General features: G+C 39.0%; 1 protein-coding gene across 1 annotated transcript; it reads left to right on the top strand.

The window, feature by feature from the left end:
- Positions 1–4,340: 4,340 nt before the first annotated feature.
- Positions 4,341–8,902, top strand: LOC140836991 (bifunctional aspartate aminotransferase and glutamate/aspartate-prephenate aminotransferase). Its single transcript, XM_073202925.1, has 10 exons — positions 4,341–4,601; positions 5,191–5,428; positions 5,551–5,644; positions 5,710–5,813; positions 7,064–7,312; positions 7,430–7,543; positions 7,703–7,786; positions 7,959–8,129; positions 8,274–8,387; positions 8,497–8,902. Exons 1-10 carry the CDS (start codon positions 4,474–4,476, stop codon positions 8,638–8,640), a joined length of 1,440 nt encoding a protein of 479 aa, XP_073059026.1. The 5' UTR covers positions 4,341–4,473; the 3' UTR covers positions 8,641–8,902.
- The last annotated feature ends 4,704 nt before the right edge of the window (positions 8,903–13,606 follow it).

Genomic DNA, 13,606 nt, shown 5'->3' with positions numbered 1-13,606 from the left:
TTTTCGATCTCTCTGTTACGTAGATCTTTCCGGCAACCTCTCCGGCTACCAACCACTACTTTCACTCTTTTCTAGTAAGTTCTTCTTTCCTCGCATCTTATTTATTCCTTTTTCCATCATGTCCAACTCTACCTCCTCTACTTCTGGTAAGAATGTGAGAGGTCAATCGGAGGACAACTCCCCTACCCCTTCCGAGCAATATGTTCAAATTTCAAGGGGTGTTCCTGCTATCTCTTCTCGGCCCCTTCCCCAAAAGGTTGCAAAAGCGTCTTCCTCCCGACCCTTGGGCTCCCCGAGTAAGGGGAAAGATAAAATAACAGGGCCCTTTTGGTTTTCCACGGTGACTTCCACTCTCCGTCCGGGTAGTTTAGGAGAAATCCGGTCTTTGGGAGCTATTCCTTCTTCTTATGACGTTAGAATTTCCGGACCAAATGACCACCCCGACACCCCTCCCCCTGGATACCATGCTTTCTTCATTGAGCAACTTAAGAGTGGTCTCCGTTTTCCGGTGCATCACTTTTTTGAAAGAGTTGCTCGATTTTTTAATCTTCCTCTTAATCATCTCCATCCTAATGCCTTTCGTATTATAGCAGCTACTTTCGTTTTGTTTCGTATGAAGCTTATTCCCATTAACTCCTCCATCTTTCATTATTTCTATTCTTGCCGATTCAATAATGGGGTCTTCTCTTTTATGGCCCGGATGCATTATCGGTTTTTAACCGACATCCCTTTCTCTTTGAAGGGATGGAAAACAAAATTTTTCTTCCTTCAATTCCCGACTCTCCCCACCTGTGCTCTGGGATTTCTTCCTTCCATGCCCAAACATCCTGAGCTTCCCCGAGATTTCAAACTTCTGCCTCCTTTCACCCATGCTTGGGATGATTTGGGGAAGCAATCCTTCTTATCCTCAGTGTTGATTGGGTCGAATAATCTGGCTTATTATGGGATCGGGTCCCGTCCTGAAGACCCTGTAGATCAGATTATTGATGAGTTTGATCACTCGGGTCGCAGGCGGGTAAACTGCTTTTCTTGGTTTTCTTATCTCTCCCATAGATTTTATTATTATTATTTTTTTATTCGCTCTGTCTCTATTGTAGCCGAAGAAGATATGATCAGAGCGAGCTTCCAAGAGGCTGCCGCTAAGAGGAAAGTGGAGCAAAAGAAAATTAGGGCGGAGAAAAGGGCTAGGGAAGCCCAAGAACAGGAGGAATGCCGAGCCGGGGAGGAACGGCCTCCGCTTGGGCATTAATCTCTGCTTCCCGGGCTGCAGCCGCTTCCCTGGCTCTACGTTCTTCCATTTCTTGAGCCTCAGCTATCTCCCTGGCTCGACGTACCTCCGCTTCGCGCCAATGATGCCACCCGGGTCAAACGGTCGAGTCGGGTCGGGAACTCTGCCGGGTAGACTATCGAAATGTTGAAGGAAGTATGAGTCTGAGCGTGGAAATTGGATTATGACTCCTCGAATGTTGCGAAGGACCTGAGAACAAGGAAAACAACCACGTGAATGGGCGCCAGAGGGGTGTCCGGCGTGGCTACTCCGCTGCTTAAGTCAGTAGAGTACTCAAGCAAGAAAACCAATGTAACCAAGTGATGGTTGTGGTGATTGGTGTGTAATAAATGAGAGTATTAAATGTTCATTAATATCTGAATGAATGAATAAATGCGAAACCTGGTATTTATAATGGAGGAGGTAATGATGATTTCATTTTTGGGGGTGTGCGAGCATTAAATATAATAGGGTGGCTGATTGTACCCTATTGTTCTGACATGTCAAATCGTACTAATCATGTCCAATCTGTCTTGTCACCCATTAATGTTAACCAAAGGAAAATAGGTCGGCCGCGTGCACTCTATTAATGCCAACGCAATTAAATGCTTCCCTCGCATCGAGATGTCAGAGGGGAAAAACTTCTTGGGTAATTGTGCCAGAACTCGGGCGCCAGGTCCTAAATCCACAACCCGGGATATGAGTGTTTGCTTCCACATTTAACTTTAACAATATTCTGTCCTGACTCGGGCGCATTCCACATGTCCCGAGAGATCCCGGGCCCTAGCAACGTCTCGGGACATATCAGGGCATCAAGTATACTAGAAATTATTACAAATTTACTTGTTGCACAATACAAGAGTATTGTCAAATGGTCTAGATCTTTTTCCAAGTCTCAACATCTTCTAGATTGCCCCGGAGGTTACTAGACCCAAACTTTTTCACAACATTCTAGATCCTTTCACATGGACCTAGAATATTCAAGTATTGTCCACAATGTTCTAGACCCTTCCGCATGAACTTGGAACTTTCATGACTTGTCTAGATCCTTCAAGGTCCTTTCGCATGGACTCAGATCCTTAAAGTTCCTTCTCAACTTCTCTAGAATATTCCCTTGCTTTCAAGGGAATGCTATAGCTTTATAGAAGGTTCTGCATGTCACTAAGCCTCTGTGACAACTATCTATGCCAAATTCCTTGCGTTTTGCATGTCAAAACTGTCAGGCCGTGACATTCTCCCACACCTAATATGGCGACACCCTCGTCGCCTTGGAACAGTGGGTCATAGGAACTCTGCAAGCCTTTCACTTCCCACGTGATCTTTGATTTGCGTGGTTTGCTTCACATGGTTCCACCAACTTGTCTATCCCTTGTCTTGGCACATGAACTCTTCATCCCAGAGAGTAATCCATGTTTGTTCTTGACTAAGATATTTTGTATTCACTTTTTTACTTTATCATCGTCGAGATTTTTCTGCTCTTTGTGCCAAGTCCATCGGTTCATCTCGCAACTTAGTTTCTCATGTCACTTGCCCAAGCGATCCCCTTGATAGCTTGGTTTATCCCTTGTGCACATAATCATGCCTCTTGCCATGATTAATGTCTCTTATATCATTTCTTTGCATGCTTCCTATGCCACCATAGCATAACAATGTCTGAAATATAGAGATACCTTAGTTGTCTCATCCTCCAAGTTGAGACCTTTGAAATATAGCTTCATTTGCCACTTGAAATTTTCTACCTCTTTAGCATCTTTTTTTGCCATCGACTCCCTTGGGTTTGGGATATCGACCCTTAAGACTCCCCCACTAGCCAATGTCTGCTTGAACATTGCTATATCTCTTTGCATCACCTCGATTCTAGCCCTCATCACTTGTATGGCCTCATCCATTCGGGCAATGTGTTCATCCTTCGTAATAGTAGTGTTTTGAAATGTGGGTTACTCAACTCTTCTTTCTTTGATCCAAGCTCTCCAAGAATGTGACCCTCCGTCGTCTCCATGGTATGTTCGGCTCGCTCAATTCATTCCCTAAATTCCGCATCAACCATTTCCCAAGAACCCGCCTCTCGATTCTTGCTTTGTTCCCTCTTCAGCCGGCCTTGGACATGATCATTCTTCGTACCTTGCTCCCCCATCTCCACTTAAGCATCATCTTCCGGCCATGATCAACTTTGATGATAACCCAGCCTCAAACGAGGCTCTAATATCACTTATCATAAAATCAACCCTTCTAAGTACATGAGCGGCATTTGCCCCTTGACTCCGCCTTTGCGAGTATTAGAAAATAAGCGTTAAGAATGATCTTGGGTAATTAAATATATATAAAAAAAAAGCACAAGTGAATTGGAGAATTTGTAGAGAGAGAAAATACATACTGGTTGAGTGAATAAACAATTATTTGAGTTTTTGAATTGATTACTTACAATTAAGCTCCTACACTTCCATATGTACAAGTTCCCTAGCATTTCTAGATTAATCTACAATTAAGTGTAATAGAAATTCATACACATTTATAAATTACACAGTACAAGAATATTGTAGAATAGTTTAGACCTTCCTCTAAGTTTCCGCATATTGTTAGATTGTCTATGAGACTTCAAGACTCTGTGTTTTCCACGATATTCTAGATCCAATCTTCCTTTAAGTTTGCGCATATTTCTAGATTGTCTATGAGACTTCAAGACCCTGTGTTTTCCACGATATTCTAGATCCTTTCACATGGATCTAGAATTTTCAAGTAATGTCCACAATGTTCTTTTGCATGGATGTGTATCCTTCAAAGTCTTTCTCAACTTTTTTAGAACATTATCTTGCCTTCGAGTGAGTGTCAGAATACTCAATAATGTTTTGGATGACAATAAACATGCGCGACAGCTTCTTTTGCCAAATTCCTTGTGTATGAGTCACGACAACATGCACCTTTGTCAATTCACGTGTTCAAGATTTATAAAGGCGAATAGTTGATCGACATTCGCTTTTTTATGAAAAATTTTCTAACTGTATCGAAATTTATAAAATAAATTGGACAATCTCGAATTTCACGAACTCAATTATAAAACAATAATAGCACCAACCCCTTTTTCACCATTCTCCTTCGCAGCCTCCAGTTCAACTACTACACCCACCAACCCCCGCTCGTTTTCTGTATATATTTCTTTCTATATTTAACCATCGAGATATCAAGATTCAAACAAACACGCCGGTTTCATGGCCGCAGTGTCTTCTTGTTGCAGGCAGGCCTCTTCAACCGCTGTTTTCACCAATAAACTTCATTTGGACTCTCAGAGTTCCAAATCTCTCTCCTTTTCTTCTCAATTTCAGAGTTTATCTTTCAAGTAAGCTCCTTTTTTTTTGTTTTCTCCATTTGTTTGTTTTATTTCCTTTATGGGCTATTTCTGTTCTTTTTTGCGGAGGTTTTTCATTGATTTTGTTATTTCGTGGAATAAATTTTGTATTTGGATTTTTCTAGGATTTTGAATTGGGAATTGATGATAATGGGTTAGTTAATGTGTTCGTTGAATGTTAGTCAGTGTTAACACATATTCTAGAATGTATGATGATCGAATTTTGGAGTTCCCCTCCTCGGTGTACACGTCTCATTTGCTTTTTCGTGATGTAATTTGGTGGATAGATGATTGGTAAGTGGCTTGGGCTCATAACGAATTTCCAGATGAATCCAATTCCGCGTTAATGCGTAGACTAATTAGAAAGCAGAAGCGTTATTCAAGTGTCTGGCTTGAAAGTAACTTTTTATTCCTCCAGCTTTGTTTTTAATTTATCAACTTTCCTGTGCCATCGCATGAACCCGGTGGTAATTGTCAAAGTCTTGAAATACTACCAACTCATGAAATACTTGATTTTTTGTCATCCGTTTACTGGTTTTTACCCTGGTTATCAATAAACTTAATCTGTATTTTTGGGTAGATCACTCCGAACTACAGAAGATTTACAATTGCGTAAGATTAGTGCAGTTGTGAGAACAGATATCGATTCAGACACGATGGAACTTGACATCTCTTTAAGCCCTAGAGTAAATTCTGTAAAGCCTTCTAAGACAGTGGCTATCACAGATCAGGCAACTGCACTGGCACAAGCAGGTGTGCCTGTTATTCGATTAGCAGCAGGTGAACCTGACTTTGATACTCCAGCGATTATAGCTGAGGTGATTTCCTGAATGCTCGAAAGAAAATCTTTTCTTCTGGCTTGAAATTATGGCTATTCTAGTTTTTGTTATAACAAGCATTGCCACATGTTTTACTGTCCGTGATCTTCCTACAAATTTAGGCTGGAATTAAAGCAATTCGTGAAGGGTACACTAGGTATACCCCCAATGCGGGAACCATGGAGCTCAGGACAGCCATTTGTCACAAGTTAAAAGGTATTTATTTGATACTTACTACGTTAATTTATTTTTTCTCAATAAAATAATTTCTTCCACGGCAGAGGAGAATGGGATATCTTACACACCTGATCAGATTTTGGTGAGTAATGGAGCAAAACAGAGCATTCTTCAGGCAGTTCTTGCAGTTTGTTCCCCTGGAGATGAGGTATATCTCAACTCTCTAAGCAGCTGGTATTTTTCCCTACACTTCTAGCAATTGTATCTGGCGCAGTATGTGGTTAATATATTTCTTACTTTGGAATAAAAATCTGCCAGCTTAGAGATTGTGGTTGAAGGTTTTTTCTAGTATTTATTGTATCATATCAAAGACCGGTTCTCAGTTTCCTTCTTCCTTGAATTATGATTTATTGAAAAGAATTCCATTAAAATTTCTTTGGTATGAACTGCTTTAACTTCAAAAAAATGTTTTTTCTTTCTTTGTTGCATCAAGAATGGTGTCTAAATTTGGTTTGCGCTGCACTAATTCTTTCAAGAGTTTATTTTCTTTATTTTTTGTGTGTACTCAAGAAACAATTGATAGATGTAAAAAGTCCTTTCTGTGTGGGTGAATAATGTTGACCTTGGTAATAGATCTTAATGGGATAGTTATGGCACCAAATCTATGGCTCTACATTTATGTTGAATTTTAGCCATGTAAACTTGGACACACTAAAAAAACTCTTAAGTTGTTCTGATACACCTATCGACAACAACCGTAGAGCACTCAAGAATCACAGATATTTAGTCAATTATTTATATCTGATATGAACAAAAACTCGTGAAAGCACAGTTTGGGATTGCTTAAACTACGAAATATGAGAGCCAAATTCTTTAATAGAGAATCAAATACTATTTGTTATTTCTTGAAATACAGTTTCATGAAGGCTGACTTTCTTAATAAATTATCTTATTTTGAGATACACCACCAACTCCTTACATGTAGGATACAAAAGGTAGCGAATCTTTCCTATAACAAAGTCACAATTGAATTATAATGAAGATGTGTTGTGATCTTAACAATACCAAACTCTGATTTTAAAATATGTTACTTGGTTTCTAAGAAAACTTTTGTCCATAGTTTGGCTTCCTTGTTTCAGTTCAAGCAAGCGTGGAATCAGGAACCGGATGGCATCCTTGTGATTTTTTTTCGTTTTGTTATTTGGGGTATCTGGTTTGGTTGTTTGGTACTGGGAGGACACATAGCATTGGAGTTTGCGTTTGAGCAAATAGAGAATTGAATGCAGGAAATACACGTACACAAAGATAGGTCTCATTCATTTGGATGCCGGATGAAGCCATATTTCATGGATATAACCTTTGATGTTTTTAAATTAACGTGGAAAATCCTGCCTTGAAGTCTTAAATGCTCATGGTTTTTAAACTAGGTCAGGCCCCTAACAAGCATTACCTATGCAGGTATTGGTTCCAGCTCCGTTTTGGGTAAGCTACCCAGAAATGGCAAGGTTGGCTGACGCGACCCCTGTGATTCTTCCTACGTCCTTATCCTCCAATTTTCTTTTAGATCCAAAACTTCTCGAATCTAAACTAAGTGAGAAGTCAAGGTTGTTGATTCTTTGCTCTCCTTCGAATCCAACGGGCTCTGTTTACCCCCGTCAATTACTTGAAGAGATTGCAAAGATTGTAGCCAAGCACCCAAGACTACTGGTGGGTTTTCTTATCTACCATTTTAATAAGCAGTTCCTGGCATTCAAGTCAAGTTATATTAAACCAGCTTTGTTAGCCAGTTTTGACTTGTTATTTATTGTTTCTATTTTGTCCCAGGTGCTGTCTGATGAAATTTACGAACATATTATCTATGCCCCAGCAACTCACACGAGCTTTGCATCTTTGCCATGCATGTGGGACAGAACTTTGACTGTAAATGGTTTTTCAAAGGTAAATAATCCCAACTAGTTTTCTGAAAGGCCCTGCCCTGGATGACGTTGATATCTCTTCTTCTTGGCATTTTTATGTTCTATTTAGTCATCAATAATGTTGCAATCACAATCAATACATCTTTAAAAGCCTCTGATTAAATTGTAATGTCAATTGCAGGCTTTTGCCATGACAGGTTGGAGACTCGGGTATCTTGCTGGTCCCAAACACTTTGTTGCTGCGTGTGGCAAGATTCAAAGCCAGGTACTTTTTTATTTTAGATCCGAAGTTTGGTGTGCACACATCTGTTAACATGCTCTATGACACATCTTTGTCTCGTCCATTTTATGTATGCATTCTCTGCCAGCTATCAGACACCAAGTTTATATTTGTGTTCTTCCTAAGCAATTAAGTTTAATTTAGTTTCATTCTACAGTCAACTTCAGGTGCCAGCAGTATATCTCAAAAAGCAGCGGTTGCTGCTTTAAGAATGGGCTTTGCAGGTGGAGAAGTAGTCGCAACTATGGTTAAAGCATTCCGAGAGAGGAGAGATTTTCTAGTCCAGAGCTTTGGAGCAATGGAGGGTGTGAAAATTTCGGAACCTCGGGTAAAAGCTCAACTTGTACGACTGAAGTATATTGCTTTGCGTACTCCTTGTGGTCATTTGCTGACAAATCTTTGTCCTATGAGGCTGACGTTGATTTTGATTATTTTGAAAGATGATTTTAATATTTTTGGTGTATTCTTGTAGGGTGCGTTCTATCTTTTCCTTGATTTCAGTTTTTACTATGGCTCGACGATTGATGACTTTGGCACAGTCACTGGTTCGGAGTCCCTATGTCGATACTTGCTTGACAAGGCTCAAGTAAGATTCCATGTATTTTAAGTTGAAAGTGGACTTCAAAATACACACCTGAAGCCCTGAGAAAATGCTACTTAATCTGACTTTTTTTATTTGTTTTCGTTGTTTATAGGTCGCTCTTGTGCCGGGTGATGCTTTTGGAGATGACAGCTGCATACGCATCTCCTATGCAGAATCCCTTACCACTTTACAGGCAGCCGTTGAGAGAATCAGGGGCGCTCTCATCTCCCTTAAGCCTGTTGCTGTCTCTGCTTAATCCGGTTTGCAAAATTTACAGTACAAAGATTGTACGAGACACAGAAAGTTTCGAGATTGCTTTAATAATTTAGTTGGCAAATTAAATGCCTTCGGACTTTGGTTCTGGGAATAAATTTCTGCATGTAATTTCATTGAATTATTACATTGGAACGTACTTATCTAGATGCTTAGATATTATCCCTTTTGAGGATTTATGTAATCAAATGATGTATTTACACTATGGAAAACGAACTATGAAGACCTCCATTCGATTGTTTTGCGATCCGATTACACCGTAAAGATATGTGGAAAACAAATCCTATGATTGATGGAATAAAAAATGTGCATGATATAATTTCTTGAATTCACATTGTAAGAGTAGATGTCCTGTAAGCCAACGGTTGGCTTTGACTCAAGTGAAATAAACAATCTTTATTTTAATATAATTTAACTTTTTATGGTCTTGTAATATTTTATCTGTATACTCATGCAATCAGTATAGATAAAGTCCTTGATTATGCTTTAATACAAATGAATCGTAATTCGATGTTGAAACTCATTTGTAAACACTGCATATTCTAAATTCATTTCTAGTTGATTCAGCCGCCTAAAACATGGATAAAGGTCGCTTGAGCTCGAGACTAGCATATGTGATGTTGTGTACTGCGTTTCTTGATAAGGGCATGGAGATGTCCAAACATGCAGATGGGTAGTCATATGATGATTATACCGAACAACCCTCCCTCGGACTTTCCAAGTGGTTATCATTCATCGATAGGATAAGTCTGTGGTTATGATGGTACACCATTAGTCCTTACGACCCGGGACAACACCGAAGCTCTATATGCCAGGGTTGTGCTTTGACTCGTTTATCGGCTCCAGGAGACTCATCAGGTGGCGAGGTTGGGTATAGTTGCGACACATATAGGAGCCAGTGCATTGTAGTCAGGGATTCACCGCTCACCTGCAGGTGTGGATATCCTATGTGATCTGATGTAATAATAGTAAATGGAATCTCTGGCCAGAGTATGAGATGTACGTTGGAGAAGGAGTTCTCCAATAGTACACGCGATGCCACTATTAAAGTTATCACATTGTTATCAAATTAATATGCAACCCTCGATGAACCAATGGTTGCAGATTCGATCGGGATATATGAGATGAAGGGACCGTACTGTACGTTAATCATAATCGATTGGTTCTTGCAGGCAATATCAGTGATACCTAGGGGATCATGGGGCGATGCTACTAGACGCTCTTACCATGATCCGATGGGTGCAATCAGAAATGAGTTCTGACATTCTTGATCAAGGTGTTGATGAAAAGAATGGGGATAACTAGGGTAAGCCCGAATAAAGGATTATGTCCTGAATCACAAAGAGTTGTGAACCCGCGGCTAGCTGTATCCCTGAACCATTGAGGGTCACACAAGTACTGGATCATTTTTTTCCCGTTGAGAGAATAAATTCAAGGAATTGAATTTATATATTATTATATAGTAAATTCAAGGAGTTGAGTTTATGATAATTAAATTTTGAGAGAATAAATTCAAGGAGTTGAATTTATAAAATTTAAGAATTTAATTTATTAAACTCAAATGTTGGGTTTATTAAATATTAAATTTTGGAGGTATTAAAAATTCAAGGAGTTGAATTTATAATTTAAATAATAAATTCAAATGTTGAATTTATAATGTATTTAATTTATTAAGATAAAAAATTGAGTTGATTAATTAATAAATTAAATATGGTGACTAATATGTTTAATGGGCTTGTAGGGGTACAAGTCTAACATATTAAATAATTAAAGTTTTAATGAGCTTTGATTAAATTAATTAAACTAGTTGGATTAGCTCAATTAATTAAATCAAGCCCATTAATGTTAATTATATATATCAGGCTTAGGGTTAACAAGAGTTTTTTTTTTTGGTTCATAAAATTCTGAAAAACCTAGCCTCCACTAATGTCATGGTGATTTTCGAGAATCACAATAATTATTCCTCCATAATTTCTAGTTTACTTATTTAATTAGATTAATTAAGTAAATGATGATTAAAGAAATATTAAGATTTCTTTATTGCATCATGATTCCTTCTTGAGTTTCAAGGAATTTTTCGCAAGAAAATTCTCGGCAATGGTTGTTGCTCTCAAAAGTTTTGAACCAATTTTGTGTTCTATCTCTACGAAAAATATCTTCCAATATTTCTAGTGCAATTTGGAAGAGGATCAAACAAACTAGTCCGTCATACCAGATCAGTTAGTGCCTAGTGATTTAATCACCAAAGGTATAACGATTCTAACATCCTATGTATGTTTTGTTAAAATCATACGAGCGCCCAAACAAATCATATTTTGATTGTCAAAATAAAAAAAAAAAATTAAAACTTCTGCTGCGTTTGGGCGTGTAGAAAACCAGGATCCAACACACATTTAATTGGGGTGTCAAGTGAGTAGAATGGATCAATAACTTTTAGACATTTTGATATTATAGCTCTAGTTATCATGAGCCGAATGGACTTGGAAGTTTGATTTTTGTGGAACCAATCTCACTATTTTTTCAAAAAAAATCATAAAAATATTTTGTAGCTAATGAATGAAAGTTTAAAATCATGACAAATTTTTTGTCACTTTCATGAGCTCCAAGTGCTTAAGATTCGTCCTACTTCCAAAAAGAAACTCAAGATCAAGTGTCAATAATTGAACTAGACATGGCATACATGAATCCAAGTTCGAGTTCAAATTCAAGAAATTGCACGAGCTAATTGGTATAGAGAAAAAAAGCCGATTTCATTGCGATGACCAAACAAGACACGATACATTCAAACTAGAAGAGACCATAAATAGAAAATATAACCCAAAAAAAACAAGAGAAAAGGGGTTAAGATATAAGATTGGAGGGAGTGTATGGAGGTAAAGCATGGTCGTCTTCTTTTGAAACTTTGTCCCTTTTCTTGTTCCATTTCTCAATTTCCCTTACCAATAGCCCTATTTCTTCCTTTTCTTCATCATCCCCTTTTCTTATTATCACAAATTTCCCCTTCTTGAGAGTGTATGGCAAATTAAAGCACATCTTCTTCTTCTTTTTTCCTATCAAAATTTGTGGCACAAACTAGTTGAAAATCTAGTGCCCGTAGGAGCTACTTAAACTACAGTTGTGACTATTTATCTAATTCAAAATAATGGCCGGGGTAGCGTAGAATTTTAGTTACCAGTGAGTAAAATTGGACCATAATTTTGGAGTGATCGATTTTAGTTTTGAAGATTTGTCTAGTTTTGGCGTGGACGATACGGTGGAGTTTTATGATATATACATATTTGGATGGGTGCCAAATGTTTTGTTTGTAAGGAATACATAGGGGGGAAAAAATATCGAAATACCGAAATACCGAAAAACCGTGTCGAAAAAAATACCGAACTTACCGAAAAAATCGGTATACCGAAAATTTCGGTACAGTATCATAGCGTACCGAACTTTTCGGTATCGGTATCGGTATGAAATAATTTTTTTTCGGTATTTCGGTATATACCGAAATACCGAAAATAATTTTTTATTATTATTTTTTTTAGATTTAAGTTCGGTATACCAAAAAAATGTGGTATACCGAAAATATTTTCGGTATACCGACGGTTTTTCGGTATACCGACAAAATTTTCGGTGTCGGTACGATACCGGTATGAGTTTTTTTCATACCGAAAATTCGGTATACCGCATGTGCGGTATACCGAATTTTCGGTATCGGTATCGGTATGAAAAAATTTCATACCGATATTTTCGGTACGGTATACGGTATCGTAGTTCGGTACGGTATACCGTACCGTACCCACCCCTAGGAATACGTACTACTAAAATACTTGCTCCTTGGAAGTTGAATATATATCTAAAAAATTTGTAAAGATTGTTGCTTTATAACTTAATTTTGTGGGAAAATATGATCCTAATTTTTAAAAAAAATTCAATTATTTGAATATAGTTCAAATTAATTTTTATGTTCCATCATGTAAGTTGATTTGTACATGTTTTAATAGAATAAAATGTCGAAAAGATATTTCAATTTCGCTATAGAAATGAAGTATGTAGCTCAAATTTTATCTTATGGTACAATATTCCATCATATAAGTTGAATTTAATCCTAGCTAGAAATGAACTTGGGAAAAAAAATTTGTAGTTGATAAGTGCAAGATTTGCACTTAACTTATATTAGAATTCATTTCGAATTATGCTTGTTTCGAACAAAATTATGCGGTCTTTGGTGTGTTTTTGTTGTCATTCCAGGAATGAAGAAAATAGTGGAACGAAGCCAATTGGACCAGGAAAACAGAGTAGTGCGCAGCCGAGAGCACACGCAGGAACAGAGGTGCGCGCGCGGCCGCGCCACTTCACGCGCAGACGCGCGCACATACACGCAAATCATCAACCCGAGAGGCGCGCACGGCAGCGCCACTTCTCGCGCGACCGCGCGCGCAGGAGCATAGGCGAGGACCAGTAACCTGCGCGCCACAGCGCAACATCATGCGCGACCGCGCGCCCACAAACAAACATGGAATCCAGAGAGGCACGCGCGGCAGCGCCACATTACGCGCGAGCGCGCGCGCACAACAACAAGCCACACGGCAGAATTGCGCGCGCCTCCACGCCAACTCTCGCGCAGCCGCGCGCGCAGAAAAGAGCCAGCGACCAGAAGCGTGCGCGCGGCCGCGCGACATCACACGCCACCGCGCGCGCGCCGTGCATCTTGATTTATATAAAATGCGCGAGTTAGGTCAGAAAGAGAGGGCCGCCGTGGGGAGAAATCACACGAAAATACACCATCTTGGGAAGGAAAAGGAAGGAGAAACGGAGCCGTCATTTTGAGAAAGAACTCGACGAGAGATTCAGCCGTTCAGGGAAAAAAGGACACGAGGAAACAAGAACAAGACGAAGAACGGCGGATCAGGGGACAGAGACGACACTTCCGATTTGTTATCTGATTCCTTCTTCTTTATTTT

The sequence above is a fragment of the Primulina eburnea genome, chromosome 7, assembly GCF_022965805.1.
Source record: "Primulina eburnea isolate SZY01 chromosome 7, ASM2296580v1, whole genome shotgun sequence".
Classification (NCBI taxonomy): Eukaryota; Viridiplantae; Streptophyta; class Magnoliopsida; order Lamiales; family Gesneriaceae; genus Primulina; species Primulina eburnea.
The sequence above is the reverse complement of the archived record's forward strand: the minus strand, read 5'-3'. Positions and strand labels throughout refer to the sequence as shown.

Bases quoted from the DNA above. Each gene is read 5' to 3' on its own strand.
- LOC140836991 (XM_073202925.1), top strand. From the start codon at position 4,474: ATGGCCGCAGTGTCTTCTTGTTGCAGGCAGGCCTCTTCAACCGCTGTT. The intron at 5,429-5,550 runs GTGATTTCCTGA...CTACAAATTTAG, and splicing joins CTCCAGCGATTATAGCTGAG to GCTGGAATTAAAGCAATTCG. The intron at 5,645-5,709 runs GTATTTATTTGA...CTTCCACGGCAG, and splicing joins CATTTGTCACAAGTTAAAAG to AGGAGAATGGGATATCTTAC.